We start from the raw sequence: 16,041 nt of genomic DNA on the forward strand, positions 1-16,041 counted from the left end.
CCTCGCAGTTTCAGATGCTTCCACGTTGGCCGCTGAACCTTCCACACCTAGTGGACCCTCCTTCCTTCAGAGATGCGTAGCTGTTGGTGACTTGATTGTTGGGTTCCCCGAGCCTTCCTCCTGCTTCTTACCATATGCTTACTGATACCATGCCAGTCTTGATGCTACTGCTGATTAGATCTTCCCTGCTTCTATTTTGGAGTTTACAGGTATTATATAACAAAGAATTTGACTGGCCTTTGACCCTGGCTCTTGAGAGGGAGACTCTAAAACCCTAAGGATTTTCTGAGTGATAAGAGTGTCTTCATTATTCCTGAGCCCTTTGGATTACACCTGAGTTTAAGCAGATGGGGGCAGGCAATGCCAGAAAGACAAATCATGTGATTAAGAGGGCTGGGCTTTGAGTCACATGATTACCAGCCCAATCTCTTGACTTCCAGGGGAAAGGGCTGGGACTGAGTTCAACCATGCGGCCAATGATTCAGTCAATCATGCCGAGGTAATGCAACCCCAGTAAAAACTCTGAACACCGAAGCTCAGCAGAGATTCCTGATTAGTGAAGACACTGATGTGCCAGGAGGGTGATGCACCCTAATTTCATGGGAAAAGGGTACAGAGACTCTGTGTTCAGGATCCTCCCAGACCTCGCCCTGTATGTTTTTCATTTCACTAGCAGTGATTTTTATCCTTTAATAAAACTGTAATTGTTGAGTATTTCCTTGAGTTCTGTGAGTCATTCTAGTGAGTTATTGAACCTGAGGGGATTAAAGGAACCCTCAAATTTGTAGCCAGCTGGTCAGAAGTGCAGGTAGCCTGAGGACCCCTGAACTTGCAGCTGACATCTGAAGGGCAGTCTTGCTGGAGACTGTGCCCTTAATTTGTACAGTCTGATGCTACCCCTGGGTGGTTAATGTGAGAATATACTGCAGTACACCAAATGGGATACCTTGAAACTTAGTTTTGTTGTATATGTTGCCCATGGTTTTGCTGTGATTATGCTATCCTAGTTGCTCTCCTATTTTGGGGAAAGGATTTGGAAGACTCAAAAACTATGCTACTGTCACTACCATTTTGTTGCTATTTCTTCTTTGGGATTTACGTTAACTTAGTATGTTAGCATGTTTCCCACCTTGCACGCTATTTCAATACTTATCATTATTTCACAGATTTTAACAGAAGATTAAATTGCCAAGAAGATACACTAAGACCACTGCTAGTGATGATGAGAACTCTTCTGTAGTTTACTTCATGGGATGTACAAACTGAAATTAGAAGCTACTAGTTGCTGCTTGCTAACCGTAATGATTGTAATTTATATGGATTAAGAAAGAGGACAGAGGGCCTGCCTGGTGGTGCAGTGGTTAAGTTCGTGCACTCTGCTTCAGTGGCCTGGGGTTCACAGGTTTGGATCCTGGGCATGGACCTATACACCACTCATCAAGCTAGGCTCTGGCAGTGTCCCACATACATATTAGAGGAAGGCTGGCACAGATGGTAGCTCAAGGACAATCTTCCTCACCAAAGAAAAAGAAAGAAAGAAAGCAAACAGGATACTTTGGTTTTCAGATACTAAATCGGATACTCTGATTTCTCTTTTTTGATTACCACCTCTCCCCCAATCAAACAACAAAAAATGCACAGTACAAAGTGTTTCAAATATTGCTTCCTCATCGGTAGGATACGTTAAATTTGTCAATTAAAGAACACACAACAAACTGCATATTGCAAATGATGATGTATGTTTTCAAACTGGTCTAAGGCTGGAACCCCAAGATAAACAAAAGCAAAAAATTTACCTCTGTGACACGTAGTTGTGATGAAGCAGCCATATAATCTGATTCTAATTTGTTCTTCTCGGAGATCACTGTAGTATTTTGAAGAATTAAATCTACTTTTTTTATATGCAAAGAAGTACAACTCTAGAAACAAAAACCCCTAAGAGTTTAATTTATTTTACACTAAGAAAAATAATAGTTTTTTTAAAAAGACAAATTTATACACCATGAAAAAAATAACATTTTTCTACTGTGACTGATACTTCTCTCAAATAGTTCTTTTTATAACTATTTCTTACAAGAGAATTTTCAGTTTTCCTGTGTATTTAGTCAAGTCATCTGGAATAAAATAATTTAGCTTAATGAGTGCTTTTAATGAATTTATCGACCTATAAGGAGAAATGTCAAACAATACAGCAAGCTGAAACTAATAAAAATGCCTTGCTAAGATTTTACTATCTTATCTACCTATTATAAAAAAAAGACTAATATTACAAAAATGCCTTACCTTTATCAGGTCTGTTAATTCGGTAACAAGTTTTGCTTTTTGAACATGTATTTCTTTGATTTTAGCACTTGCTTTTCGCTCTTCTTCTTCGAGGTTGCAAGTATCCTGTTCCATCAGCTTTAAACTGTAAGAAACAAATAATGATGGAGAAATCAGAGTTAAACACAAGAATTGAACCCAAATCCTTAGGTCCCCTACTGTTTTATGGTCTACTTAGTAATACCACCCAGAGTCCAAACTGCTAGCTTCTAGATTAAATCATCATGCTATGCAACCACTCGCAATCAAAACATGTTTGTTGAGATATATCATGTGCCCAGCATAGTCCAGGTAATGCTAATGGTATAGGATCTGGAGTCAAAAAAGACGGATTTGAATTTCCTCTTTGCCACTAATGAACAGCATAAGCAGACAAGTTGCTCTTCTGAGCTTCAGTTTCTTCACGTGCAAAGTGGAAATAACAATAGTACTACTTCTTCTCTAGGGCTACGGTGGCTATCAACATTGTTTACAAACACAGTCTCTTCCCTCAAGGAGCTTAACTGGGGAGATTTGATTAATAGGTAAAAAAACATAATGAAAAGACAATACAACAATCCTGAAAGTTAATACTTTCCTCTTTACTTTAAGATGAAGAAACTAAGGCTCAGAAGTTAATTAAGTTACTTAAGAACACAGATATTAAGTGGTAAGATGTGGTTGGCACCAAAGCCAAAGTGCTTTCCACTACACTATGTTGCCTCCAGAGAAAAAGCAAGAACAAACGATGGAAGCAACAATATACAAGAATGAACAAGTTCAGTGGATGCTGCAGAGCAGCCTGAATTGTACATGGAAGAGAGTGTTGGGGTGGCTAGGGAAATAAGTTAGCATGAGTAGAGTGAAACAAGACTCTGAAAAACTTGAAAGGCAATCTAAGGGAAAGCAGTGCTTAATTAAATTTCATATAGTAACAGTAGGAAGCCACAAGAGATATTCTTGAATGGGGTAGGAACACGAAAAAAAGATAAATTTAACAACAGTATTCTGGATGCCTGAATGGTGAGGGGACTAGTCAGGAAGAGATCAGGAACCAGGTCACCACTGCAGTATTCCAAAGTGAGTAACAGTAGGTATGAGACAGCAGGATGGTAATGGGTATGAAAGGTCATTTTACTAGAAAAATCAATGCTACATACTGAGGAGAATGTTTAGTTTTAAACCATGGGTCCAATACAGCAGTTGAACAATAAAGGTTAAGTGTCTTGTAAATGACTAAGGATAGAAATGAAGTGAAGGGTTAAAGTTGTAAAAAGGCTTAAAGTTGAAAAAATTCTAGACAGCTAGACTTAGATATATCTTGCTTTAAGCAACCCAGGTACGTTATTAACTTTTTAAACAAAAGTTAATGGGCAATTGTTTGCTTTAAAAAACAATAAAGAACAAATTTTCTTAATGCATTTCAAATATGATTTAATTTATGAATGTGTTTAGAAACATACTATATATATTAGGTAAGTGTAAACTTACATCCTACTCAAGGCAATGAGTTATCATTTATTATTAAAAACTGACTATGTCATTAATACCTTTATTCTACAAGAAAAAGCATAAAAGAATAATAACAACAAAAAGTTCTGAGCTGTGTGATGGTAGAACATGGGAAAAAACTTGAAACTGGAAGCCATGTTCCTTTCCCCTAGACTGAACACTGTAATAGCTTTCATCCCATCTTAGATATTCCAGTTTCTACAAAATATCTAAATTCAAAATAAAACTTTTAATCAGTTCTGAGAATAGTTGCCTGGGCTCTTACAGTACACTAGCAGTTTTCCTTTTGGAAAAGACATTTGAGACTATTCATATTTCGTACAGAATTCTGTGGAACACATGACCATTAAGGCCAAGCAGACATAATCCTACCTGTAACAAGGGAGATTACAACTGAGGCAGTGAGACAAACCTCCAGGTGCCCATTCTATTCCAGGAAAATCAGCATAACTTCCTCCTTACCCATTACTCTCCTTCAGAATTGGTGAGAAAACAAATAGCCTAATTTGATAATCTTACTGCGTATACCATCCCCTCCCCTCTCTCACCATTCTAAATTCAATGCACATATTATTCTGGATATTCATCTAGGTCAGTGGTTCTCAAAGTGTAGCCCACAGACTCCTGGGGATCCTTGAAACCATGGTTATAATAAGATGTGATTTGCCCCTCTCACTGTGTGGACATTTGCACTGATGGTGCAAAAGCAAGTGGGTAAAAATGCTAGTGCTTTAGAATGAATCAAGGTAGTAGCACCAGAGTGCATCAGAGTCATTAGATTCTTCACTGCCGTGCACTCAAAAATTTAAAAAATGGCAAATTCACTGAAGAATGTCCTTGATGACACAGTAAAAATTATTAATTTTATTAAATCTCAAGTCTTTAAGTATATATCTTTTTAATATTCAGTGAAATGAAACATGAAGTACACAGTACTTATAAAGCACTTCTGCTGTATACCAAAGAATGACAGTTGTCTCAAGGAAAGACATTCGTTTGAGGTGGGAGCTGGACTAGACACTCTTCATGGAATACCATTTTTACTTGAAAGAATGACAAACTATAATTATTCAGACTTGGGTATTTGGCAGATTTTTTCCCCCCAAAAGTGAATGAAGTGAGCCTATCATTTCAAGGAAAATAACTGAGAATATTTGTTGCCAATGATAAAATTCAAGCTTTCAAGTGAAAATTAGAAATTTGGCAAATCTGTATCCACCACTGTGAGCTTCCCAATTCTTACAGGCTGATGGGACTGGAGGTCAATGTCACTATTTTCTGATATTATACAATAAACAAAGATCTATGTGACTCGGTGAACCAATATTTTCCAAATGACCAATGAATGATGTAGCAAGATCATTTATGGGTAAAAGATGCACTTAATTAAGATTTCAGATTCCACACTGCAATTAAACTTTAACAAACCACACCTTGGCAAGTTTTGATGCAGTATTAAAGAAGAATATACACAAGTATTTGAAAAGTCTAATAAAGTACTCTTCCCTTTTCCAACTACGTATCTATGTGAGGCCAGGTTTTCCCCATATACTTGAACCAAAACAACATCTCAGAACCAAGAGAATACAGAAACAGATATGAAAAACAACTGACTTGATCTAAAGAGATTTATAAAAATGTAAAATAATGCCATTCTTCTTGCTAAATGTATCTCGTTTGGAAAATAGTTGTTTTTCATAAAGATTTATGTTAATGTATAATGGACTTATTGTCACTTTTAAATGACTTAAAAAATATTTTAAGCATTCTCAGTATTAAAATTAGAAATTAAATTCTAATGTGGTAAATATCAATAGATATAATCCATATAAACAAACTTCTTCAGGGTCCTCAATAATACTTAAGCATAGACAGGGGTCTGCGATAAGAATAGCTGATTAGGGAATAGAAAAACTCACAACACTTAAGATTCACCTCCCTTTGCCCTGTGGACTAAAATTGTGTTTTGGGTAGTAGGATTAAAGTTTGAGAGACAGATTATTACAAAACCTGCTTGTGGGATGGTGTCGTCATTATAGGGTATAACCAATAATATCCTCATAGCGCTTTGTACCACCCCCTAGCCCCACCCGAAAAGGCTAAAAAGATACCTTCCTAGTTTGGAACTAATTTTCTGTTCCAGTTGTCTTTTCTTGGTTTTCCTTTCAAGAAGCTCCTTCTTCTTTTGTCTAAGTTCATTGTCTTTGTGTTCGAGACGTTTGTTTGTCTCATGTAAGGCAATCAAGTCTGATTCCACTGCTTGCAATTTTTTATTAATTTCCTATGGAATATTCAAAATTGTTAGTGTATCTTAAAAACAGTTCTAGTTAAAGTATTATAAATTCAGTTAATATTCTTTTCTAAAATCCAAATCAAAATAACCAACCTTTAGCTGTTCCTCTAAGTGTCGTCTTTGCTCTAGATCTACAGTGACTGTGAGAAACTGGGCTACTTTTAGGGATGTGTTAATAGAAATAACTTTGTTTGAATAAAAAGAAGTTTTCACCACATACTTTTCTTCTGCTGTATAAATTTGTTTTAATCGGGTTTCTTGTATTACCTACAATGTAAAACAAGTATTAGCACACATCTAACAATAACTATATTTTTAAAAGGACTAAAGAATTAAAAATACAGATCAAGTGAATTTTAGAAGATCAAAATATACTACATGTACTTTCTTTTTTTCTTTTTACTTATCCAACATCTCTAAAACAGTGGCTGATCCATTTCAGGTTATTATTTTGGAAAACAGTAAGAAAGACTAAGGAAGAGAGAATTGGGAGAAAACCAAACAACTAGCAAAGTCAGCCACGCTGCTGCTTCACTCCACAATCTCTCCAAGTAGGGAAATTGTGGAGCTTGTTCTCTCTACAGAAGAAATATCGGGAGCCAGCTGCCCAGGAGACCGAACTGTGTCGTCTCCACTAAGTCATTTAATCTCCTCTCCCCTCAGTTATATTGTTCAAAGGCACCTAATCTCACATTTAATTCCTGTATGTTTGGTGGAATACTTAATGGAAACACTTTTCAAGGATTTCAAAGACTTTTTTTGAGATCTTTTCTCTCAGGGACTTATACAGGGAGTTTCATAAACTAAAGCACATTCTAAACACCTTAACATTACTAGATCTACTTCTGTATATTTATAAAGAATAGCTTTTAGTATTGCAGCTTTTTCCAATCTCTAAAGGTTCATTACCAATATTCTTGTGGCTTGTTTCTTTCCAGAAGTTTACAGTCTAAGTGAAGAGGTAAGACATATTTAGGCACACTTAGTTTAGTAGGGTATAAACTGGCATCCATAAATGCTGAATAATTTGGAATAAAGGGAAAGCCTAGATAAGGTTAGCCTACCCAAGCTTCATGAAAATAAATTTTAAACTGATTTAAACTGCTGGAGATGATGAGGAAAGGGCACTCCCAGCAAAAAGAACATCGTAAGCTAAGGTCAGCAGAAAAGTTAACCAAAGGGGAGAGTCTCAGCAATTATGAGAGAATAATGCCATAAACAGGGTATAATCATTGTTAGAGAACCTAAAATGTTAGGGTACGATAATAAAGCAAAACTTACAGTAAAGAATATATTTTTATTCTAAGGGAGAAATACAGCCATTACAGAAGGACTGAGAATATAAAGGCAGGAAATTTCCTCAATGAAGGTTTATATCTTCTGAATGGCGGCCAAGATAATACCAGGTGTCTAAAATACTTCCTGACTTTGCTCTATCTAAGTGTCTCATCATAATTTATAGAGTATTTATACATGACACATAACTGAGCTGGGCTTCAGAAGAATAAAGTATAAGAAACATTCAATGTGTTCAAGCATTTTTAAAATATCAGCACTTATATAAAACCGGAAAGATTAAGGCTAACAGAAAATACCTGAAAACAGATGAAGGGGAACATAAGAATTCATCTCCCTTTTAATGTAAATTATATGAATTCAATGCTCTTTCTCTAGTACAAACAGTAGAATTAAAGCTTTCTAGGTGACTTTAACACTTTGTTTAAAGGTAAAAGTACATAAAAATAATTCAATTTGAAGCACTATTCAAAAAGTAAAAATGATTTTCTAAGTGCAGTATCACTCCTTTCTGCCCCAAAGTAAAGTTATGAAAGCCCTCACCAAATTTTCTAGACTTTCTGCAACAGTAGAACTCCTACTACCCTTACTTTCAGAGATAGCCCTACCTACCCCTGAAGTTATGACACAAATTGGTTTGGTCAGTGCATATGGTCGTCTTTTCTAAACCCCAGTGAATTAAGACAGAAGAGAGGTACACGGAGAGTTTTATTTTTGGTTTCCCCAAATGATCACTGTAAGAGGATGCAATTTTTAATCAAAGACGCAGGCAACTTACAATAATTAGCTCGTTTTTGTAAAATCGGTTGCTAATGAGCCATTTCTATTTTCTGTTAATGAAATACATTAAAGCCCCCAAATTACAAATTAATTACCCTAGGGGTACTTGTACACTGGTTGTTAAAAATTTAAAACTTTTGCTAGTAAATTCAATATTATAAGTAGCAGTTAGGTCTATAACTAGGTACTAGACGTGCACAAGCAGTATTAATATGGCAACTTGGTGTTATGGAAAACCCTGTTTTAGAAGAGATTTCTTCCGTTTCTACTCGTGATAAAAGCAACTAATGTGGTTTGCAGTCTTGGAGGTCACTCGTAAGGAGAAGAAAACTCCAAGCAGCACTAGCAGAATACAGGAACTAAGGGTTTATGTAGCTATACTAGCCAGGAAAATGGGATCCTATTAAGGGTGATCATTCATACACGGGATAATCTTAAATGGAAGCTTTTAGAGGGGAGGGCTGACCAAATCGGTTCTATATCCCAGCCTACCATCCTAAAGTATAATTTGTCTGAAAGATAATCCAGAATTCAAGAATTTACATGATCAAACAGTTAATACCATGTCTGAACACAGGTTTGTCAAGCAAGGCAGAACAATGCCAGGTATCTCTTTTCAAGTTTTAACTTTATTCCATTACCCTACAGGGATTATGTATTTATTTACTCTAGGTAAGCCCACATCACTCCCGTCATAAAGTATTAGTCAAAAGTCACTGTTTTATGTCATATTAAACACGTAAAATACAAAGATAATTTCCGTGTGGTTAAAAACAACAGAACGACACACTCTTTTAAATTCCTCACAATTTTTCCTTGACTTGAAGCTAGGAAGTTTAACAAAACTACGTTTTTGGTATTAATTCAGTACTCTCTTACCCGTTCAATTCTTTCTCTGGTCCTCTCAGTTCCTACAGGAACTTCATGAATATGATACTGGCAGCAAAGGTAACTCATGACAGGATCAGGTGCATCAAATAACTCGCGTAAATAAGAGAAAAACCCATATGGTCTGAAAGGAAAACCACCTGCTAGATTTTTCTTCTTAAAATATCATTTTAAAAAATCTGATAGTTACAAATGGCCAATAAACAATAAAATATAAATTATTTAACAACGGTACAGAAAAAGAAAAGTCTTTTTTCTTTGTTTTAAAATCACCTAATATTGAGATTTATTCCTTGTCAGAAAAGTTTAAAATTAATATATTTATGATTACAATTCATTAATCTGTTTTTTTGTTGTATCTTTCATTGCTTTTATATTTAGAATGTCTACTTACATCCAGAGTTAAGATGTTTACTTATAGCTATTTTATAATTGCAATTTTTCCATTTAGTCCTTCTGGAAATTATTTTGGCATTATGAAGTGATGATTTATCATTTTATTTTCCCAATAACTAACCAACTATCTTAGTATCTTTCATCAAATATTGTTCCACTGATCTGAAACATCACCATCATAAACTAGTTATACCACGATCCATTCCTGGCCTAGACTGTTCATTACTTTAGACTTAAGGAGAGATCCTTCAGAAGGGAATAATACAGCTTATATCAAAAACATTTATGTGACAGAAATAATTAAAATATATTTAAGAAGAAATGATTATTTAATATTCAAAGTAACAGGTTAGTTCTAATAACATTTTGAAGACTTACTTTAGTTCATTTAGAGATCTTGAAGGTGCTCTGTCTGCATGTGAAACCCTGGGAGCAACAACAGCATTTACTCTTAATTTTTTATTGTCACGAACCTGAATATAAGTGAAAAATACTATTTTAATTATCATATACTAACATTCAAAATGATTTTTAAAGTTACCATATTCCTATTGGCATTCATGGGATGATCAGTAATTTGAACATTGACTGGATATTTTAATGGTATGTACTTAGAAAATAGTTGTGTTTTTATATTGCAATTATGTATTTTTACCAAAAGAGTACATTTCTTTTGTTATTTTCACTGATAAATTCTATTAAAGTTAAGAAAGCAGTAACACCAAAACTGTTTCAGAAAACAGGAGGAAGGGACATCTCCCAAGTCATTTTACGATTCCAGCATAATCCTGATACCAAGACCTGACAAAAATGTTACAAGATCCCTCATGAACACACATGTGAAAATTCTTAACAAAATATTACTAAAAAGAATCCAGCAATATATGAACGGTATACATGACCACGTAGAGCTTTTCCCAGGAATTCAAGATTGATGTAATATTCAAAAATCAACCAATCTAATTTATCGTATTAACAGAATAAAGTACAAAAGCCCTATTACGATCTCAGATGCAGGAAAAATATCTGATAAAATTCAACAGCCATTCATGACAAAAATTATCAGTCAACTAGCAACAGAAGGAAACTTCCTCAACCCGATAAAGGGCACCTATGATAAATGTACAGCAGACATAATACTTAATGGTGAAATATTAAGTGCTTTCCCCCTAAGACTGGGAACACTTCTAACCTTGCTACTTCTCTTCAACAATGTCCTGGAGGCACTAACCACTGTAGTGAAGCACAACAAAGAGGTAAAAGATTGGAAAGGAAAAGTAAACAGGTCTATTTACAAAGATAAGACTTTCTACAAAGAAAATCCTATGGAATCAACAAAGGAACTACAGTCACGCACTGCATAACAATGTTTTGGTCAACGACAGACCACATATACAACAGTGGTCTCATAAGATTAGTACCATATAGCCTAGGTATGTGGTAGGTTATACCACCTAAGTTTGTATAAGTAAACTCACGTTCGCACAACAATGAAATCACCTAATGATGCATTTCTCAGAACATAACCCCATCATTAAACAATGTATGACTATACTACATTTCAATAAGTGAATTCAACAGTCTCACAGGATACAAGATCAATGCAAAAAAATCAACTGTATGCCAATACACTAGCAATGAACAACCGGAAAACAAATTTTAGAAATCCATTTATAACAGTGTCAAAATATCATGAAATACCTAAGAACATAGTTAACAAAAAATGAGCAAGACTTAATACACTGAAAAAGCCCAAACAATGCTGAGAGAAATTAATGGAGGTATGATGGGATGGTGGAATGGAAGATTCTCAGGGTGGCACGAATTAGCAATTCTGAAACTACTTTCACAGCATTCTAAGCTTAAACAAATGAGTAAATATATTGATGACAAGGGGGGCTATGTTTTTCACTGCTACAGAAGGAAATTATAAATATGCAAGGGAGAAAGACTAGAAGGAACCCTATTGTGTTGGATTGTAACTGAAGTATCAGTGTGAACTGATGGTGCACTTATGCTCTCTTGTTCTCTAGATAACATAGAAATGGATACAAAGGTTTGCATGCGAAGGCTTAGAAGCAATGAGACACTAGCAGCAATGAATACATCTGGTACCCAGATTTGGGTTTCTAAAAGGAACTAGGGTTCTTTAGGAAAAAGGCAGATTGTAAGGACCAGACAGAGTATTCAAGATGAGTCAATAATCTTGCTCTGACAAAAAGTATATAGTGCTCAAAATACAATGGCAAAATACAAGCAGGATACAGGAGTCAACTTGAAGAAGGTCTCACTGGCCAAATCTGGGACAATTTGAGCATTAAAATAAATAATAATAGTAATGGATTATAATCCATGAAAAAAACAAATTCTAGGGCCTACTGGTTAAGTTCAGCATGCTCTGCCTCAGTGGCCTGGGTTCAGTTCCTGGGCACAGACCTACACTACTCGGTGGCAGCCGTGCTGTGGTGGTGACCCACATACAAAATAGAGGAAGACTGGAACAGACGTTAGCTCAGGGCAAATGTTCCTCAGCAAAAATAAAATAAAATTCTATGAATCAACAAATAAATAGAAAAGAAAAAGCCCTCCCTTCTAGTAGAATGCCAACTAATAAATATAGAAGAAATGATTGAGTTAGAATCATTAATGGTTCTTAAACCAACTACGAAGTTTCATGAAGAACAGGATATTTTCAAAGTCTCTAAGTATTTCCATACACATAATTACAAGGACAGAAGTAGTTTTGTTATAATGCTTGTTTTGAAGACAAATTTGTTTCAAGCAATTGATATATTAGGGGACAATTTAAACACTACGTGAATTTCACATTGCTTATGTACAATTACATCTACAAGAAACACAAAGTTTTCTCTAGGTAAATGCAGAAAATTGCACCGAATTGAACTGAGCTGTGTAGGAATACATACAATCTGTGTGCAAATACAGACACACACACCCCCTCTCTCAAACATGTACCACCTACTTCAGTTTACCACATGTGTGATACTCAACCACATTTGGTGTTACAACCTTCCATCCAATTTCAGTTAAGTGCTTTATAATTGCTTTACCTAGTACACAATTCACAAACTGAATCCTTCCAATGCCTACTTCCACAACCCAACTTCAGGTCTTTTTAAAAACAAAACACCATATTTACTCTATTTGTGTATTTAACAATTTAACATGTATAAAATCATGCTACTATTTTTTCCCCCACAGGCCCTTTGGGTTTTTATTTCACAATTTTGCATAGCATAGTGATTTTTAGGAATGTATATATTAGGTTATAGCAAAACTGACTTTACTTCACAATGGAGAAATAAAGCAAATAGGGAAAAATGTAAACAATTAGAGAATCTGAGTAAAAGGTATATAGAAGTTACACATATGATTCTTGTGACTTTTCTGAAAGTTTGAAGTTACATCAAAATAAGAAATTATTTAAAAAAAAAGAAAAAGAGGAGTGGAGGTATAGATGAAACAATATTGGCCATGAGTGAATATATCAATGATACTAGTATGTAGGGTTGATTTAAGTTTTTAAGATCTATTGTTTCAGTGGTTACACTAAATAAAACTGAATTACACAATGAGAAAGTAATTTCCCTTTCAATATAACTCATACCAAGGAGAAAGTTACACTATGGTGTCAGCATGTCCTTAACTCCTTATAATTTCCTTTCTTTAAAATCATGCTATCTGCTTTCAGTAAGCAACAGCATGGATCCAGGATTTACTAAAATTGTTTTAATTGTCTTTATTGTTATGCAAATTATGTCGTCGTCCCCCCCCCCCCAGAATGGTAGTGATATTATACTTCCTTTTGGAATATTCTGTTTGAATAACAAAGTGAAGTGATTTAAAAAAATATATTAAATAATAGTATAGTTGGTACCCAGATACAGCAGAAATGGTGTGCTAGTGCATGGAAGATGCAGAAATGGTGAAAACTGTGAAGATGGTCTGTAAGTTACTGAAAGATGGGCAACGGTATTCTAGTAGATACAATTATAAGGAGCAGTTACGTACAACAAATATCATAATTTAAAATATGCACACAAAAAGTCATACATGTAAGAGCAAGTTCTGGTCCTACTGATGAGAAGCTATGAAAAGTTCATTGATATAGCACAATAAAAAAATAAAGGTCAAATTTTTAGGAACCTATGCCACATTATCAATATATGGTTCAAATCCCTAGCACAAAGGAAGCGTGAGTTTTTTGTGGCAAATCAAGCTACTCGGTATAGGCTAAACTGGCCATTTGCAAAACAGAAATCAGTGCTATGTCTCACAGACTTGCAGTCTAAATAACCTACTTCTTCAGTGAGCTTTGACACCAGATCAGTACCTCACTGGTTAGGCTTAAACAATTCTAACATACACAGATATTTAACTCTTTGGAGTCCATTTTATAATTTTACACATCCAACCATTCTATCCAGTCACCTTATATTCACGTTCCCTGCCAACTCCCAAACCAGAAGTAGGGCAATATGGTAAAAGACAGACAAAGTAAGGATTCTTCCCAATCACTGTGTACCAGAGAAACAGAGGACGACTTGAGCTGATTCACGGTCCTGTCCTCACTTAGACTTACTAGCAAAGGTTTAAACAAAACAATACCAAATCTAAGCCTAATCTTTACGAGGCTTTTAAAGAAGTAGAAGGCATAACGCAAAAGGAAAAAGAAATCTTACTGACAATAACAACATACATAGCTAATAATATGTATTATATAGACACACAGTAAATGATAGAAACAATAATAGCTAACAAGCACTGTTCTAAATACCTTTTCATTTATTAACTGATTTAATCCTCAAACCATCTTTTGAAGCAGATATATCTTCATTTTACAGACAAGGAAATTAAGGCACAAAACACTTAGGCAACTTGCACAAGTCAGTAGCAAAGTCGGAATTCAAATCTTGGCAGCCTATCTGCAGAGTCTCTGCTCTTAACTATGAAGCCACGCTGCCTTTCAGGGTCTTAGATTCTCGGTCATGGTGTTTTTCTAGCCAGATGTAGGATTCTCATTCTTCTTAAAGAGGTTTTATTTATAATAATAAGAAACAACATCATACTGATTTCCCCTCCAAAGAAAAACTGAGTTCATTTCAATACATTTCCAAAAAGGATGTCTAAGACCAAAGGCTCATCGTTACGATGTTTCTTTCTCTTAAAATAATGTGACAGAATTAGTATTCATATTAATTCCAAATGATAATTCCAAAATATGTTACAGATGGAATTATGGGCTGTTCTTCCTCTTATAAAACCAATTCATTCCCCAATAATGGCATAAATAGGAAAGAAATTGGCAAAATTAAATGATTTTTACACAAGCATTACTGCTAGTAAAATTAGTCATTATCATTTTTTGCCCTAGTTTGAGGTTAAAACTCAAGCACTGGAAGCTAAGTGCTAAGTGAGTCAAAGTATTATGTGGTTAGTACTTGCCTCTCTGAGAAAAACCTCCATATCTTCTTGACTTTCAAATACAAAAGCTCTCAAGTCATTCAATGGAATATGATTTTCAACATATTTGGCATTTTTATTATCTTTCATATTGATCTAAACAAAACAAAAAGAAAATTTAAGTTGATTTTCAAGAAACCCAAAGAGATTACTAGAACATAATTATACTTTACACCTAGATTTAACTAAATTTAATACTTGAGAAAAACGAAGACAAAAAAAGAACAACTTGGTATTGAAGAGCCAACATTTTAAAATGTCTATTTATTACCCAGAAGCATCCAAAACATAGTAAAACAAAAGCCAAGACTTGAATAGCACCTGGTACATAACAATTTTGATACTATCTAAGAAATAACTTAAGTTCTCTTCTGGTCAGCTCACTGAAAACATTTGAAATAGGCTTACACTGTAACGTAGAGTATAAACATTTCTCATCTGTCCCCGAACTTTTAATATTTTTCTCCTTAATCTTCAAGAGGAAGTCATACTACACACGGCAATAACTGATCAGTATAAAAACACAAAGAATTGAACAAAACTTTATGAAACTAACGAAAAAAACTTGCCATGGATTAATTGTAACTAACAGTGCTTTCAAGAAAAACCCTAGGTTTGCACCACTAGAACATAATTTATTTTAAAATTACTAACTAATTAGGCGTTTCTGCATGTGAGGCTCAACGCTATGGAAGGTAGTAATAGGTCAAGAAAACAAATTGTTTTAAGAAGAGTATCTTCTATTATTTATTGCAGATGATAAGTATGTTGAAAAGCAGAGCATGTTAAAGCTCCTTAACAGAGCTATATAAAAAATGCTATCTATGGAATTTTAGATGATTGATACATCACCTCTAGCAGATGGAAATCAGCTTTCTTGAAAAAATAAAGATTTATGAAACAGAAGGTATTTATGTATTATATATCTAAAATGCAGCATACTAGTTAACAGCTAGGGCTCTGGGGTCAGACAGATGTTGCTTCAAATCCTACATCTGACCTTGACCAAGTACTACCTAAATCTCTGAAAGCTTTAGTTACATTCATCCATAAAACGGGCATAGTAAAACAGTTTATATCTCACGGGACTA

At 34.8% G+C, this 16,041-nt stretch overlaps 1 protein-coding gene and 1 long non-coding RNA gene across 9 annotated transcripts in view; one reads left to right on the forward strand and one right to left on the reverse strand.

Moving 5' to 3' along the window:
• LOC138920409 (uncharacterized) overlaps nt 1-16,041 on the forward strand; it is a 110,807-nt gene that overhangs the window by 54,753 nt on the left and 40,013 nt on the right. The window lies entirely within an intron of this gene.
• SMC5 (structural maintenance of chromosomes 5) overlaps nt 1-16,041 on the reverse strand; it is an 82,197-nt gene that overhangs the window by 20,310 nt on the left and 45,846 nt on the right. For all 8 annotated transcript variants that reach the window (XR_011431541.1, XR_011431542.1, XR_002803195.2 and 5 more), the window contains exons 11-17: nt 14,933-15,046; nt 9,845-9,939; nt 9,062-9,194; nt 6,200-6,373; nt 5,925-6,094; nt 2,284-2,407; nt 1,797-1,919 (exon numbers count right to left, since the gene is read on the reverse strand). Coding sequence is in view for 2 of the 8 variants with exons in the window: in XM_023627217.2 (XP_023482985.1) it covers nt 1,797-1,919; nt 2,284-2,407; nt 5,925-6,094; nt 6,200-6,373; nt 9,062-9,194; nt 9,845-9,939; nt 14,933-15,046 (933 nt within the window). In the remaining 6 variants the exon portion in view is untranslated. The remainder of the gene's footprint in view (nt 1-1,796; nt 1,920-2,283; nt 2,408-5,924; nt 6,095-6,199; nt 6,374-9,061; nt 9,195-9,844; nt 9,940-14,932; nt 15,047-16,041) is intronic.

The sequence above is a fragment of the Equus caballus genome, chromosome 23 (assembly GCF_041296265.1).
Source record: "Equus caballus isolate H_3958 breed thoroughbred chromosome 23, TB-T2T, whole genome shotgun sequence".
Taxonomy (NCBI): domain Eukaryota; kingdom Metazoa; phylum Chordata; class Mammalia; order Perissodactyla; family Equidae; genus Equus; species Equus caballus.